This window comes from Galeopterus variegatus, unplaced genomic scaffold (assembly GCF_000696425.1).
Source record: "Galeopterus variegatus unplaced genomic scaffold, G_variegatus-3.0.2 Scaffold4313, whole genome shotgun sequence".
Taxonomy (NCBI): Eukaryota; Metazoa; Chordata; class Mammalia; order Dermoptera; family Cynocephalidae; genus Galeopterus; species Galeopterus variegatus.
The window spans coordinates 41,143-58,075 of NW_007730424.1; the positions used below are offsets into that span (position 1 = coordinate 41,143).

The following is a 16,933-nucleotide window of genomic DNA, read 5'->3' on the forward strand; positions in this document are numbered from 1 at the left end:
GCTGTTAGAGAGCTTTGTTCATTTATTTTAGACCTCTGACCCTTGTATATATGCAAAGTTCTCCAGGGAAAAAAGCACTTGAAGCTATTCTTAATCATCAATATCCAAGTGTCAACAAAAGTCAATTCCTTTACAGAAAGTCCATCTTGTTTGAGAGAAAAAGAAAAGCTCTTGGGTAAGAATGAGGATTGTAGGGTCTGAGGACAAAGATTATCTACTTATAAGCCTGGTCTAAATTTGGTCCTGGCTGTGACTTTGTGCACATCTTAGATATACTTGGACTCCAGTTTGTGGATGTCTGGGAGATACTCCCTGTGAGCCATCAAGTGTCCTAGAGGTACTGTGACAGCTGCAAGTCAAACCCTGCTCTCTGTGCAATTGGAACTGTGGCCCCCAAAAGCCAAATAGTACTCTTTTTTTCCTATTTGCATAAATAATTCACAATCTTCTGGTTTAACTAAAATGACTTGGGAGTTATTTGTGAGTCAGGCACAGTGGTCACAATTAAAAACCTACTACTGGTTTTAGGCTCAGCAACAGGGAAATAATCTCTCGAGCCCCGGCTCCAGAAATGGCACAAAAATGGAATGAACAAATATGAAAAGTAGGTAATGGATCCACAGTGATTTAATTCTCGGTGATATTTTCATTTTATGCAAATACCAAAAGGAGAAAAAAAAAAAAAAACCTGTCTATTGGAAAGAAAAACAGGAACCAGAAAAATATTTAGTGTTTGATCAAGCAAGAATCCTTTCACACATCTGCCAAGAGAGTTAAAACAAATATAGATGTTAAATAAAAGGCCCAGATACCAAAGAGCAAAATTTAATGAAAGCCAGAACTGTTAAGTATGGATTCCTGTTGAGAAAAATGTCAGTCTCTTCCAGAGTTTCCCCAATGCTCTATTTTTAAGAAAAGTGTAGTAAAAATACATAATACAAGTTAACTTTTTTCTTGCTTTTGTTTTCCCTTTACCCCTCTATTGACGAAAAGCATCTTCCTCTGGAGTCTTGGACCCCCGCATAGCACAGACCCTCATTTCTAGCACAGACAGTCTCTCCTTCTCAGATCATGTTACTGCTGGACTCAGTGGCTGGAGAGGCATCTTACCAGGCCAAAGGCAAAAGGTCTTTGAAGCATGTTGATGGCAGAGGGTTATTTCCAACTCTTCCAAAATGCACACTCCCTATTGGCGAGTCACATCAGATTCTGCAGTGGTAGGCTAAGGGCTGAGAAAAATCTGGTGTGAGGGCAGGGGGTGGGAGGGATGTCAGCTGGCCATAGTGAGAAGTAATAATCCATCCTGAGGTTGGTGCTTCACATACCATACCCACATTTACAGGTGAGAGACTGAACAATAACACTTGAGTTGAAAGGGTGAAGGATTTGGTTTTGGAATGGTTCTTTTGTACGGCTGATGAGAGAAGAATGGGAGTGACACTGAGATGGTGGATGTCCACTGGGAGAATCCACAGATGAAGCCTATCATGCTGCATCTACCCCCTAGGTAGGCTCCAAAACCTTTAACTTGTCAATTGCTAATGATAACCCCTAGCAGAGAAGACTGCATAGAAATGGGGTACGGGGACAAGCCAGAATATGGTTATCAGTAAAAGCTAATGACACGTGGCGCACACTGAATCATGCACCTAGGAGAGTGGCTGCTGGAGAGCTGGAAGCCAGTTGCACCAAGAATGAGAGTTGGGGTCTCCAAGAAAGCTATGTGCCAGGGACTCCCACTTCCAACCAAAGTTGTAGTCATCCTGGGCTTCTTTCCATGAACCTTATCACTTCTCCAATCTTGCTTTAGTTCAGATTTGTGGTCACAATCGTGGACATATTGATTCTGAGTATTGGAATTGAATGTCCTCGTTCTACCTTAGCAAGAGGGAAGGTCAGCCTCCTTGGGTTAGAAGTTGGGGTCAGGAATCTTAAGGTCCCCCAATGTTATTATCAACTTAATCTATCTCCCTGTTATTCTTCAAATAATTTGGCCTTGGGTATCTTGCTTTCTAAAGATGACAGGATAATATCTGGCCACATGCCAGAACAACACTCTGTGTTAACATAAAAACCCAAGGTCTCTGTGTCAGCATAACCCCGAACTTCATGTTTGGTCTCTCAAACCTAGGACAGGGCACACCACAGAAAGCTCTATTGTGTGTGGGTCCTGATGAGGCTTCCTCTTCCAAAATTCTTCCATCACCTTTCTTTTGCACTTAGCTTGCATAGCATTTTCCCCCATGTCAGAGGCTCTACAGAGAAAGAGAGTCTACTCCACAATGGGGTTCCTGCTCAGATTGTCAAGCAGAAAAGAAAAAAAAAAAAGAAAAGAAAGAAAGAAAGAACGAAAAGCCAGAATCCAGAATCATGGGCAATATCTTCCTGGCTGTCAGCTCTTCCCAAGGCTCTACTTGGTCTAGTTAGTTTAGGCCAATTGCCCTTCAGCCACCAGAGTGCCTTTGAGCCTAAGCATAGCAGAAGGAAATACTTCTCAGGGCTGAGGTTGGCTCTGTGAAGAAACACACCATTCCACTTAGGGCCTACGGAATGGCTCTTACACATTAAAGGAAGCTTCTTCTGAGCAGCAGTAACTTCATGAGTCCTCCTCTGACTGCACGTCTGCCCTTGCTCTTTCCACCACCCTTGTTCTGAGTTGCTTTTCACATGTGTCCTCGACTAGATCAGTGCTTAATCAGTGCCTCATCTGGGGATGGCTGCCCCCTCCTCCAACAATGATTGTCTCCATCCAAGGCTTGGGGCCAAGGAGTGGAGGGTAACGTGGAGAGGCCCCATGGCGAATTAGTTTGAAGGATGCTTTTTTCCTTTTGCTTACTTGTAAGGTGGAACAAATCTTGAATCTCCCATCTGAAAACTGAAGAGGGATGGGTAGGGAGTTGGGAATAAGAAGCAAGAAGAAGGAAGAGGCCTAACAGAACCTGCAAACCATCAATGTTAGTAAGAAAAAAAATCGCACACACTAAGACATGTTAACAACCAGATTAAAAGCAGTCCAGTTTCCTCATCGGTGTTCCAGTGACTCCTTTTTTCAGAGGCACAGGCTTCATTAGACAGGGTGACTCCCCACTTATTGCAGTACAGTGTTATTTATCATCCTCACTTAGCAAATGGAAAAGGGAGAAAGAACATCAAAAAAGGAAAAGGGACAGCAAAGTGGTTTTTCAATTCTTCAGAAAAATCTGTTGAATCGTCCTCCTTGTGATCGCAGTGGTTGGTGGTGGTTGCGTTTCATTTTGTTGTCGTTTTTGGCACTGAAGGGTTTGGGATGGGGCTGGGGGAGCCTAAGCCTGCTCCCCAAGGGGTCTCCGTCTGCTCCAGTTACAATCCTGTGGCTCCCAAGGGCATCCCTGAACTGTGGCTCATGCAGGGAATCGACTGCATGGACTTGGGGAAGTCATGACTGACCACCCGGCCATTCTCTCCACTGCCACCGCCGCTGGCTCCTGCCCCGCTGTTCCGGGGGAGGGTCGATGTCCGTATGGCTTCATTGATGGATTGCTGTGGGATCAAACAGAAACCCTTTTCAGGAGGACCGGGGGTTCTTCCCCAGGTCCTTGGCAATGATTGGCAAGGAAAATGAGTCAAGACTAGACTTAAAATGTACCCCCACTTCTCCTCCCCTATTCAACTCCTTTCCTATTCTATAATGCTAGTCTTGACTTCCCATGAACTCACAAAACTGTTGTGTGGCTCTGGACAAGTCTGATCCCCTCTCTGGGCCTCAGGCTTAATGTTTAATGAGGTGTGCTAGGCTGGGTGAGTTCCAAGATCCTTTCTGGTTCTTCCATTCTGTGACTCATAAAGGTGCAATATTTCCTTGGTATTACTGACGATAAATGCAGCAGCACAACCAAGTGGAAAAGCTTCTGGGAATGGGGTTTAGGAGACTGGGGTTCCAGTTCTGGCTCTGACATCAACTAATCATGTGATCCTGTGTACAACTGCTTACTTTTCTAGACCTTTAAATCTCCATGTCTATAAAGTGTGATTATCTATGTTTCTACAGACTTTTATTAGCAAGAATGGTGCTACTGCATGAAAAACAATTTGAAATGTTAAAAGAAATTGAGGGTGAGTTAAAATGAAAAGCTACCTCTTACTTACTTCAGGAAAAATGCTATCCTACCTGTAGCAGCATGTATTAAAGGAATATAGGACTCCTTTGAACAATGAAATAAGCAAAATGTAATTGGACAGGGGTATGTGCTAAAGATAGTATGAAAGCATTCCAAATCAGATCAGTGCTACTAAGCTTGTGATTTCTAGAATGCTGGAATTCTAGATCTAAAAAAGATTCCAAGGATCACTCCAGAATCAGATGAAGTAAGTGAAATTTTCAAGATCACAAACTAGGTCTAGAACCATATCCTCTTAGACAAGAGAAAGGGTTTTGTTCAGAGTTCCTTTGACGAAAAACAAAACAAAACAAAACATTATGACATAAAATCCAAACCCTTATCTCTTCCTCTCTACGTCTAACTTCCCATTAGAAGACAATCAGAATTTTTGAAGTGGGGTTTGGCTTCTTGGTGGGAACCAACATAAAGGAGAATTGTTTATGGGTCAGGAGGTTTCTAAGACCAACCCTACCTATTCTTCAAGGCTTTTTCTGTTCTCATCTCCTTCTTGAAGCTTTCCTAGACTACGCCAGCCTACTGCAGGTGCTGGCCCATTTTACCTGGTACTTGTCCATGATACATTCTCATGTAAAAGTCCTACCTCAGGTATGTAATTTTGTCTTCCTTAAGAGAGATAACTGTTTGGAGGAGGGGAAGGGCCCTGTCTTCTCAATCCTCAGCTTCCCCCAAAGTATCCAGCATGCAGTTAGATGCTTACTAGATACTCTTGAATTTGTCTAAAGAAAGTCAACCATCTAGGATCCTTCTCAAGAAGTCTGTGGCTTTTTCCCTTGCATATTGCTGTGATTCTAGTGACCAGAGAAGTCAGTCAACCTACAGCAGCCAGAGAGAGATAAACAGGGCAGTTTTGACTCAATTTATTTTTCCTACTATCCTTTTATTACTGGAAATTCTGACAATGTTTTGAAATGTTCTTTCTTTTTAAAATCCATGAATCAGGCAGATTTGCCCCGCATGATGTTCCACCCACACTGGTTCTGTCTCCTCCTCCAACCCTGGGACTTGATTTATTTACATCTCCCTTGGCTGTCTTCCACTGAAGAGGAAGTGTGACCTGGATTGCATTCTTCTAAGTCAAAGGCCAAATAAATACCACTGTGATGCTACATGGGGTAAATGTGAAATGAAAACATGAGAAATTAATGGTTACTTATTCTCACCTCAAAAAATGTTGGAAAGAAAATAACATTTCATTTGTATGTGTGGGAAATATGGAACCTTCTATAGATTAGCTTGGAATGCCTATCTTTCATAATTTTTCTCTGCCACAACTCTTTAATTAAAAAAAAAGAAAGTTTAAAGTTCACACAGATCATCTTGGACTTTGTTCCTCAAAAGGCTCACACATTCCCATAACATTCCATTGAAGTTGATGATACCTCATGATTTTATCTTAAAGGACAGGATTAATGGCACAGTCCACACTGGTGCTTACCAAAGTCTGGGATAATTTAGCTGGGCATATAACCAAAAACGTCCAAAGTCACAGCATTAGAAATGGTTTTCAAGGAAGTTGAGGGCTTCTCACAGGTCAGTGACCCCAGATCCCTATCATACTGGCTTCCTTTCTAATACATTTATGGAATCTCAGGAGAAGAGATGAATAAGCAAGAACTTTGGAGTGGAAAGCCATGCTAAAAATCAACTAGATCACTAGTTCTCAAACGGTTACACATTGGATTCCCCTGGGGAGTTGTGGGGAAAAAAGCCCTGATGCCTGAATCCTAGCCCCAGAGATGCTGACTTAATAGGTATAGCATATGGCCTGGACATTTGGAGTTTTAAAAGCTCCCCAGGTGATTCTAAAATGCAACCAAGGTTGAACCACACTGATCTAGTTTATCCCATTCACTTTACAAAGAAACCAATGGCCTACGACTGGTAACAGTTATCTGTGACCTAGTGACAAAGTGGTTGACCTTCTAAATGTGGTTCTTCCTGCCTCTGGTAGCTATAAGCCAATGTCATTTCTCCCCTTGCCTTTTGGAAATGTGGTTCTTACTTGTCCTTCCTTCATATACAGCTGTTCTTAAAGTTCACCCTTATAGATTTTTTTTTCCCCCAAAACGGATACTCAGGGAGAAAAGAGTGAATAAACAGTCAAGCTTCAAAGCCCCCACACTGGCTCTTCAGAGACTTTCTCTTCTCTAGTGATTACACCCTAACCTCTTAGCCACTTGCTTTTCTAAGAAAAGCCCAGCCTCTGCACGTCATTGGGTATCCTAATAAAAGCTCAAACCTCAGTAATGACCTCATTCGGGCACGTGTGCAAAGAACCAGAGTGACCACCTGCTGAGAGGGCTCCCCCTGCATTATCAACTCTCTCAGCTGCTCAGTAATTCCAGGGAAATGTGCAAGCTCTCAATTGCTGTTGCTTACACACACCCTGTGTTAGTACAGCCACATATAATTTTGAAAGGTCAGCGGCTCTCCTGGGGGTAGAAGAGGCTGGGGATTACTTGCTTCTGGGAACAAGGTGTTGAATAATAAAGACTCTGGCTGTCCTTAGTGTTAGCTACAGACTCAGGTTCCAGCCCATTTTCCCAGGAAGAGGAGAGGGGCAGGGGATTTGGAATGTGTCTTAGGTTATATATTTCTGCTACTATATGAGAGTTTAAATTACACTCAAATGTGGTTTGTTGCCTGAAGTCCCTCTCTCAGTCCCCAGCTCTTACATGCTACCCTTTTCCCTCAGTCTTTCTGTGTCCCAGTCTCCCTGGCCTTCTTCCCATTTCTGGGCAAGAGTTCTAGTCTTTGGGTCTCTGACACTGGTGCATTCTTTGCTGCCAACTCTCTCCCCCTGGTTAATTCCTTTCCTGCTTCGAGTCTGTTACACATCACTTTCTCAGGGAAGCTACTCTGAGTGCCCCAAACCAAACCTCCCTCCCCCGCAATATCCCATCAGGACAAGACTCTGCCCTAGACTTGACACTTGACAGCACTGGGCATTTTTCTCCATAACACTCATTGAACATGTAAGTGTTTGCTCACTTTGTGTCTTCCATATCAAACTCTCAGCTTCCTGAGAATAGAAGCTGTGTCTGTTTTGTTCTTGACTGTATTCCCAGTGCCAAGCTCTGCTCAGCATACAGTGGTGCTTAGTATTTCTTTGTGGAAGGGATGCCTATAGGGTGCCTCTCCACTGTCCCTGAGACACGTGCTTGTCCTTCTCATCAACATGTCAAGGGGGAAAGAGACTCAACAACACACAGCAAGGGATTATATACTACCACAGTCAGCCTCAACAACTAGGTCAGGAAAACCAAGGATAGAGCTGCATTTTGTGTTTGTGACTAGCACTGTGACTCAAGGGACACATAGTAGGGGCTCAAAAATTATCTCTTGCCATGTGGTTGGAGCAGGAGAGAGAAATTTAGGAGGAGTGGCTTGGCTAGTACCATGAACCTGCGTTTTATGGAGGCAACATAGGAGGTTTAATTTCTGTTCTGCCAGCTCCTAGCTTGTGTGACCTTGCTAGGACAAGCTACTTAGCTTCTCTGAACCTCTATTTCTTCATCTGTAGGATTGCAGGAAGGATGTGTTCCATGGTTAATGAGAATATATAGAAAGCACTTTGAAAGTTTCTAAAAAACCCCTTTCCTTCTTCCCTTTCTTTTCTCTCTCTTTTCTTCCCTTTTTTCCCCTTTCTGCACCTCTTCCTCTCCTCCTCCTGTCATCCATAAAGACTGGGGAATGGCTCTTTGAACACCGTTGAGATGTAGGAGGCTGGTCCTGGACTAGGTTAGGAGTTCAAGGTCTTAAGAGTTGGCCAAATACTATGACCAATGAAAGAAATGAGAGGGAAGTTTCTCACCAACACCCTTTCCACCATCGATTTGGGTCTGTGTGAGGCTGGGGGCTGCATTTCTGAAAAGAGCTAATTGCTTTTGGAGAAGGCAAAATGTAGAATAATAAAGAGGATTGCAAAGCTAGAAAGTCTGCGAGGCAGGTGGAATGCATTCCACTTATCTCTTTTGGATAAGAGAGGAGTTAAGGGCCATGTAGACTAATAAAGAAAGTATCTTCTCTACGATTGAAAGATTGAAAATTGTATTAGGAGCCTTGGTATGTTGGACAGAAGTCATGCCAGTCAATGGAATTAATTATAGAAGACTGTGGTGGAAGACCTTTAATCTATGATTCCAAGAGACCCTGATGTTGGCTTCTGAGATATTGAACATCTTTGCTGCAAAGGGAAGGGTGAGATTGTCTCCAGGAAGCTATGTCCATGACCCAGTGGCCTCTTCTTAATGATTCTTGTCTTAATCTGAATATTGTGATTTCAGTGGTAAAGGTCAAAACTGTCTCCGTTTTAAGAGGATCACAGTCTTTAGTCATCCTGCTACCACCGCCTGGAATTGGCCATGATTAGTGGGAGTCACTGTAATCCCAGTGGAAAGGCCAGATGTCTGGAAAGTTTCCTGCTTGGTGAATGCCTGTCTCATACTTCAGGAGCACAGACACATGGGGTCAAAACTATCTTGGATGATGTTGTTTGTACCTCCTGCACTGAGAGGTTTTGATGGCAGTATTCACTTAATCTAAGAGTAGCTCCCTCCCATGCCTGGCCTCATATTCCAAGAAATTTTCTCCTCTGGATACAATTCCACATTAATATTACTAATACTTGTCCTAGGTATGTGGAATGTTCAAGAAGAAGTCAGACACAGCTTTTTTACCTTAAGGAACTCATGATCTATATAGCTCAAAAAACCTAGCACAAGTAAGTAGGGGCAATAAAAGGAAAGTTTTAAGGAGAATGTAGTTGGTCACCAATAATAATAACTGTTATCATAAATGCTAGATAGTTATCATTGTTATTAGCTATTGAAAGCTTACTGTGGCCCAGGCATTTTGCCTAGCTCTTTATATCCATTATTTCATATGTTCCCCACAAAAAATTTATGAGGTACATATTACCACTGCCCCATTAGAAAGAAAATGAGGATCACAGAGTTACTAAAACTTGTCCAAGATGACACAGTTAACACATGCGGCAGACATTTATGCCCAGACATTCAGTCTCCAGAGCTTGTTCTCTAGACCAATGCACTGCACTGAGTCCTAAGGGGGGGGGGGGGGAGAAGGTACATATTACCACTGCCCCATTAGAAAGAAAATGAGGATCACAGAGTTACTAAAACTTGTCCAAGATGACACAGTTAACACATGCGGCAGACATTTATGCCCAGACATTCAGTCTCCAGAGCTTGTTCTCTAGACCAATGCACTGCACTGAGTCCTAAGGGGGGGGGGGGAGAAGGATCTCCTGTGAGCTTTACTGGACCTCTAGTTCCATAGGGATGGTTCTGGGAGATTGAAAAGGTTGTAGCTCACCTGGCTCTTGTCTTGTCCCCCTCCTTCCCACTGGAGGAGACTTTCCTCACTTCAGAGGGTAAGATAGGAGGTTCTTTAGGATTATGTTTTGGATGTAATAGGCAAAGAAGGCTTTGTTCTTGTTGTGTTCAGCCAAACCCCTTGGAGGTCTACACTAGGTTGAGGGGCTGAAGCCCATGTCTTTGTAGTGTTTTGCCTCTTTGGAGAGGACCTGGTGGTGGATGAGCTTGTCAAGGGCAGGACTGAAGTGTTCCTAGGTCTCCTGGCCATATGCCATCACACTTCCATCCCTAACTGTTCCTTGTTGTTATGTCTAGGGAAGTCACCTTTTAAATGGGACAGAAGACAGGGTGAGGAATCAGCCTGCATAAAGGCACATGGGTGGGAAGCATGACGTAGGTGGCTGGAGCATGGTATATGTGAGGAGAGCAGATTTCCTGGGAAGTGGGAGAAGGTAGCCTGGCACCATAACATGGAAATGCTGAATGCCAGGACAGGATATCTGAATGCCAGGGCAGAAGGCCCTCCTTACCTACTCCCACCTCCACATATACAAAACTGAATGCAGAGTTTCCAAACAAGGGGAGAAAATGCCTGGAGATGTCTCCTCTGAGGGTGACCCTGGAGGTATGTACAGTTCTGAAGGCCCAAGGTAAGGAGAGGTGGGGCAGGAGGCTATATTTGTGATCCAGGAGTGAGCGTGCTGAGCTTGGGGGCAGTTGTCTGCTGAAAAGTGGGCTTCTTAGGGCACATTCTAGGAAAGCAAATACTACCAATGGATCTTGCTAGTGTAGTCAAGCCAAAGTGACAGCCTAGACCAACATACCACCCCTGGCACGATGCCCAGAGTGACTGTACTTCTCTCCCCTTTTTGGTCTGAACCTGCTTGTCTTTCTTAATTTCTGCCTGTCTCCAGAAGCCTTCACCAATTTCTCCCTCCTCTAAATTCCTATACGCCATTGTATTTATACCGTAGGTTGCCTCATTGAGTTATTTTTCAATGCCCATTCTTTGTTGAAATTCAAGGGTGCTGAAAGTCACAGATTGCACCGGAGTGGTCTCTGCCTCTTCATGATGCCTTGCTTAGGGTGGTGTTCACATGACTCACTCACGAATATTTTCTTTTTTTTTTTTTTTGTCTTTTTTCGTGTCCGGCAACGGATCGCAACCCTCAGTGTCACACCCGTACCAGACCGGGACCGGCGACGGGATCGCAAACCTCGGTGCTGCGCCCGCACCTCGCTCAGCCAGTGAGCGGGAACCGGTCTGTATGTGGGATCCGAACCCTCGGCGGGAGCGCCGCCATGCTCCCAAGTGGCGCACTGTAGCAGTGCACCACTGGGCCGGCCCTCACGAATATTTTCTCACTGAAGCTAAGTGATACAACATGAGGGCCTTGAAGGTCAGTTAATTCTAACTCTCTTTGGATGCGTGAATCCATATCCTTGCCATGCTCTGCTTGTAACCTTCACTGATGGGGAGGCTGCTACTTACTGGGGCAGTCCATCCCATCTTTGGGTGACTCTGTTAGAAAGGTAGATTTCACATATTGTATTAACATCTATCCCCTATCACTTTTAGTCATTCATTCTCATTATACCCTTTGGGAAGTGTACAGTCTATTTTCCTTCCCACATGGAAAGTTTTCATATTTTTTACAGACAGCTCTTAAATCCTCCATAATTCTTCTCTTCTCCAGTTGCCTTCAGCTATATTTGATGTAGTTTGGGGTCATCTAACTAATCTGCTTACCTTTTTCTGTGCCAGAAAAAGTCTCTTTGCCAATGTCTATCTCACAGTGTAGAGGCTACAATAAGAGTCACTTCGCCAAGAGTAACACGATCAGCACAGAGCAGAGGGTAAGCACACTTCCCTTACTTTGGGAGCTACATTCCATTGATGCAACTTCAGAGAAAACTGGCCTTTGTAGCGATCACTCCTGCCTCTTGCTGTGCTGACTGTCCACCCAAACCCCTAACCTTTAATCTGACCGACCCTTCTCTGGCTGATGCAGTTGTTTTCTTGAGCCTTACATTTGCCCTGACACACCCCACCTTCCTTCCTTTCTCATGGCTGCCTCTGTCCCTGTCACCTTCCTCCTAACAGCTTTCTGATTCCGTACCTGGGCTGACCGCAAGCACTTATCACTCCCCACCCTTTCTAGCAAAGGGACTCCCAGGACAACCAGCTGTATCACAGAACAGATTAGGAAAAAGGCCTGGGAGGATGATGCCACCTTCATCCGCTTGGATTCGCTACGAGATTTGTAGCAGAACTCGATTAAGGCAACCAGCATGGCTAGTCCAAGTCCTCCAATCAGGATGTAGAACACGCCTGCCACATTGCTGAGGCTCAAAGCACTTGTCTTGTCCTAAGAAGAGGAGGAGGCAAAGGAGGGGGAGGGGGAAAGAATAAAGTGAGTCAAGAGGCTGAAGACCATCTAAGCAACAGCATATTTACACGCATACACTCAACCCCACACCCTCTTTAACATTCTTAATAGCTGGAAAGGCTTTTTATTCATTGACCAAGTGTTAAACATCCCCAGGAAAAAAAAGTGTATGTGTATATATAGATATAACAATTTTCCAAGCATCCTGGTCATGTTGAATTTGTAACTACATCTCAGCCCTCCTCAATGCCTTTTCTAGGGCGGCAAATGCCGTAAGAAATTCAGGGCAGCTTCTACCAAGATCTGCAGCCTTGAGCTCATCTCATTCTTTCATAAAAGCATGTCCCTTCCTTTCAGCCCCCATCTCTTCTGTTGCTCAGCAATGCATTGGCCTCACTTACTGTTTATATTTCTGAGCATTTTTCTTAAAATGGTACTTAACATGAACTTTCCCCTAGATGTGCATTTGATTCCAATTTAATAAGACAGTTATTGTACATATAATAAATACCAACTGATGTATACCTTTCATTTGTTGCTCTGAGTCCCAATTTAGGGAGAAAAAACTGGGTGACTTGGAATAGCACTGAGACAGAAAAATGGCTCTGTTAAATCCTACTAATTATGCGTAATTCATGTCATTTTTCTGTTGGAGGTGCTTGCTAAAAACACCATAGGCAGACCCATGTAGCTAAATTTAGAAATCTCTGTTGCCTGTGGTAAAGGATCTTACACTGGCTTTAGATGAGCAGGGTCACAGAGCAGGGTGCTTAATTCCTGACAGCCTGGAGACAAGTGCTCATGTCCAATAGGAAGTGGACAGAGCTCACCCTGTGGAGCCTTAAGAGGCCATTGGTCTGCTGAGATCATCCCTGAGTTCTGTCACTTCCAGTATGGTTTGAAAGTGGGGGACTGAGGGATGATACCTTCCCAAGTGGTGAGAACAACCTAACAAAACTGGTGGTTGTGGTGGGAGGTAATGGCTCAGGAAGAGGGGCACTGCTCAGTTAAATTCCTGACATAGGCAAAGTAACATCTTTGAATCTTGGAAGAATACTTATCCCCAGATGTCATGGTGGCTCTAACACCTTTGTTTAGATTGTTTGTTCAGGTACAACAAGTGTCTCATTGAATTAAAATGAAATGCACGCCTCAACTGGCACAGGTAAACACCTTCGTTGACTGGTTGGTGCCACTGAATAGGATATGGCTTTTACACCATGTGTTCCTTTTCAGGTGGGGATGTAGCTGAGCCACACAAGGGGTAAACTGTGTTACCCTAGGGACTCCTCTGACATTGGCCTATTAGAATCTGGGCATGTGGAAAGGAATCTTCTATTGATCAAGTCAGTGGCCTCAGCCCTTCTACTTGGTACATTGTACAGGATTCAGCAGGACTGAGCTTGGGGACTACAGCTGACAGATAGCAGCATGCTTCCCCTCCCTAGAAGCAGCCTCGGCCAGCAGAGCTGTAGGATTATCTAAAGCACAACCCCTTGGTGGCTTCCTGTATTGCTAAAGCAGATGGCTCTTGAATATAGGTTACACTTGGCAAGGCATAGCCTGGCTTTGTAAGCAGTGGAAATGATTATTCAAAGGATTCAAAGAGGCAAAATTTCTTCTGCTCTAGTATAATGGCCTGATAAGAGAAATGTACAAAAATGAGTTTGGTGTTTGGTTTAAGAGTTGGCTGAGAAAATAAATTCCCACTTCACATGATTTTCAGAGCACTAAAAATGTTGCCCTATTTGTTGTTCAGGAAGTATGTAATTCTTCTGGAGAGTAACTCTTTAGAGTGCTTGGAGGGCTTATGGTTAACAGAAGTTCCTATAAAACTTTTCTGTTAGACAGGGGTAGGAGTTCGGAGGGAAGGCATCTTAATGTATTATCAGCTCACACCTTAGCCAAGAGTGGTTGACAGTGATGCTCAGAGAGAGTGGATGGGGAACAGGCCTCAGGGAAGGTGGTAGACAAGAAGGCTGGAGGCTGCTGACTTCACAAGCTGAGCAGCTTTTCAACAGCTGAAGTATGCACACCTTGCCCCCCTGGTCACCAAAGCTGTTTTCTTCTTCATGGTCTTTCCCAAGTTCACCTCGGTTGTGAATAGCCTTCAAAGATAAGGGAGTGGTGGGCATCTTTTTTTGTTACTATCTTCCAAAGAGCCTAAGATGGTATCTGCCTCCCTGGCTGTAAGAAGGCGGAGTGTTCATTTCTGGTATATCTGCGAAGGAAGTAGCGTCAGGTCTTCATAACACAAGTGGGTGGAAAGGGTATGTTCTGTATAACCGTAGAAGAAGGGTCCAATGACTGAACATCTGATTATGTCTGGAGGCAGAGAGGGTCCGTCACTTCTGAAGGAGGTCTCTGGCCCAGGGAGATGGCAGCATGTGGGAACATATCCCATGCAGATAAAAAAGGCAGCTTGATGGTATGAGAACTGCCACCTCTTGCAGGACACACATCACTGATCCTTATTTATGGCAACACAATTCTGTAGTAGCAGGGATCAGGGAAGACCTCTGGAATCAAACGAGAGCCTGGGTCCTAACATCACCAATATCAGACGTAACATACTGCCTCAATTTGGCATCACTTAATAGGGTGTGGGATGAAGGGCTGGTGTTGGTGTAGTCTTAGTCCAGATAGTTGAGTTTACATTTAGACAAGGTTTTGCGATTCCCCTGATGTGTGCCATTAGCTTTTTGATAACACCAAATTTAGGTCTTTCTAAGGAGGCCTGAGGCCACAGGCTCTGTTTAGTTGTCATTACTGACTCTCTTCGACTCACGCTCTGTTGGATTACAGTGGGGCATCCTGGAGCAAGGACAAAAATCCCTTTTATTTGAGGACCAAAGCTGTGATTTCTCCTCTGGCCCACAGTGTCTATATGGGAGGGGGCTTCCTCATGGACTTGTGTACAAACAGCTGTGTTCACACTTCACAGGTGAGCCACAAGCTTCCCAGCTATGGCTAGGGAAAAGCGGGAGATGGAGTTTGAGCCTTCTGAACACTCCTCTGGGGGACCCCATTCCCCTCCCATTCCATAGCAGCTGCACTCCCCAAAAGCCGGGCAGCTTGTTGGTGGGAGTGCAAAAGTCACAATGTGTCTCATGTCTCCCGCCAGCAGCGAGGAAAGAGAGTGGCAATACGGAGAAAAGTGACAGGTGAAAAGAAAAATGAAAATCCTATCTTTCAGACTTGTTGGGTTTGTTGCTATGGTGATGAGACCCCCCTTCATCTGTTCTCCATAACCTGTTTTCTTGATTTGCCACCTCCCTCATGTAGAAGGGAGATTTTTTTGTTTTGTTTTTCATATTTCTCCTTGTTCTTCCCACATATTGGAGGACTGTCCCAAACTCCCTTTGTGTTTTTGAGCCCTTCCAAGAACGTGGGTCTAGCTCAAGTCTTTATGACATTTGAGCCAGGCCTGAGGCAGAAAGCCTTGAAGCTTTCTTTAGGGCATACGTAGGAAGTTCTAGGGAGAAACCAGGACTTTGGCCATAAGATCAGTCCCTCCCACTGAGACTGGAGCTGCCCATCATCCAACGTCTGCTAAATCTGGACCAAACTTCGGTTTCTCCAAATGCTTCCATTCCTTCTTCTCTTCCTGGTGAATGTGAGCTCCTACAAAACAAAGGGTGTGGCTTTTGCTCCTCTCCACATTCTACCGGAATTCCACACATTTTCTGATATGTGTACAACTGGATGTTTAGGAACTTGTCTGCAAGCCTTCCACATGCTGAATCTGTAACCTGACTTTGCTTTTCAGGGCCATGAAGAAAAGTACAACTCCTCTTTTACCCACCAGTCTTTCTGCAATAGGAGGCTATCTCTTGTACTTTTCCAAAGCTTGTATTTTTGGTTTAAGAAACATTTCCCTGAGCAGTTGACTATTCCCTGGGAGTGGTTGGCTAGGCTCACTCACTAGCTAAGACCAAAGTGGGAAAGCTATGGGGGAGTGGATTTGACTCAGCTAAAGGAAGACCTTTCAAATAGAGTGTCCAAAGGTGGAATGCACTGCCACAGGTAGTGGTGAGTTCTTCAAACATGGACATATTCAGGAAGAAGCTGATAGGTCATCTAAGGGATTCAAGCACTGGACATAGAGTTGGCCCAAATGACCTTTGACACTCAACCGAACCCCAAGAGATCTGAGGTATCTAAGGAGTTCTTAGAGGATCTGGGATCATGCCTTTATATAAATTCTCCCTAGAGACTAACCCTTTTAGGGGATGCAAAAAAGGAGCTCATGTTAATTGGCAACTTCTGCTGTTCCACTTCCAATCTAGGCCACTTCCCTAGCCTGCATTTTTCCTCCAAGAGCAACACAGGATGAGAATTGGCCCATTGTACTAATAATTGGCAAGGCAAATACTGTAAAAGTGATGGGTGTGGGGGTGGCTCTTCTCAGCAGTGTGTGCTCAGGGACTGGCTGCTGTACAATGCACCGCAGAATATCCTGACTCAAAACCGCAGCAGAGAACTCAAGGAGACGATGTGGGTTGTGCAGGGGAACCCGGCTGAGTCTTCGTCCAAAGGGGGAGGAATTTTCCAGAAACAGAGGCACCAGTCTGAGTGTAATGTGGGTGTCCCCATAGGGAGCCTTCACTGTGAGTTGAATATCTGCTTGGACTATGCATTGGAGAGCAAGCGTGCTGTCCCCAAAGGTGTTTCTGGCTCAAGGCCTGGAAGAGAGTTTTAAAAGAAAAATCTTTATTTCTGTCTAGTTCCTTCTACTAGGGCCATGATAAGAAATTTCAGATGTATGGCTTAGGGATTTTGAGTGGGATCCAGGGTGTTTCAACATTCAGTCTCTGATATGGGTAACTGTATGTTGGATGTGTCATCTTGGAGTATGCATAATTGCCAGAAGATTCACCTTGAAGTCACAGGAGTCCTGACCCTGAGCAGGAGTCTAGCTGGAGCCAGAAGCCTCCGCGGTAGGGGGGCGATGGGATGACTTCTGAATCTCTTTGTATCAAAGGGTTTCTTTCCCCACCCATGTCCCTCTGACATTGCCCTCCTGAGGGTCTCTTTAGTGTGG

The 16,933-nt window shown here is 44.5% G+C and overlaps 1 protein-coding gene across 2 annotated transcripts in view; it reads right to left on the bottom strand.

The window, feature by feature from the left end:
- Window positions 1-609: 609 nt before the first annotated feature.
- Window positions 610-16,933, bottom strand: part of GRIA1 (glutamate receptor, ionotropic, AMPA 1) — a 152,040-nt gene continuing 135,716 nt past the window's right edge. For both annotated transcript variants that reach the window (XM_008587235.1, XM_008587236.1), the window contains exons 13-14: window positions 11,734-11,868; window positions 610-3,540 (exon numbers count right to left, since the gene is read on the bottom strand). In XM_008587235.1, the coding sequence (XP_008585457.1) occupies window positions 3,340-3,540; window positions 11,734-11,868 (336 nt within the window). In that variant the 3' untranslated portion in view covers window positions 610-3,339. The remainder of the gene's footprint in view (window positions 3,541-11,733; window positions 11,869-16,933) is intronic.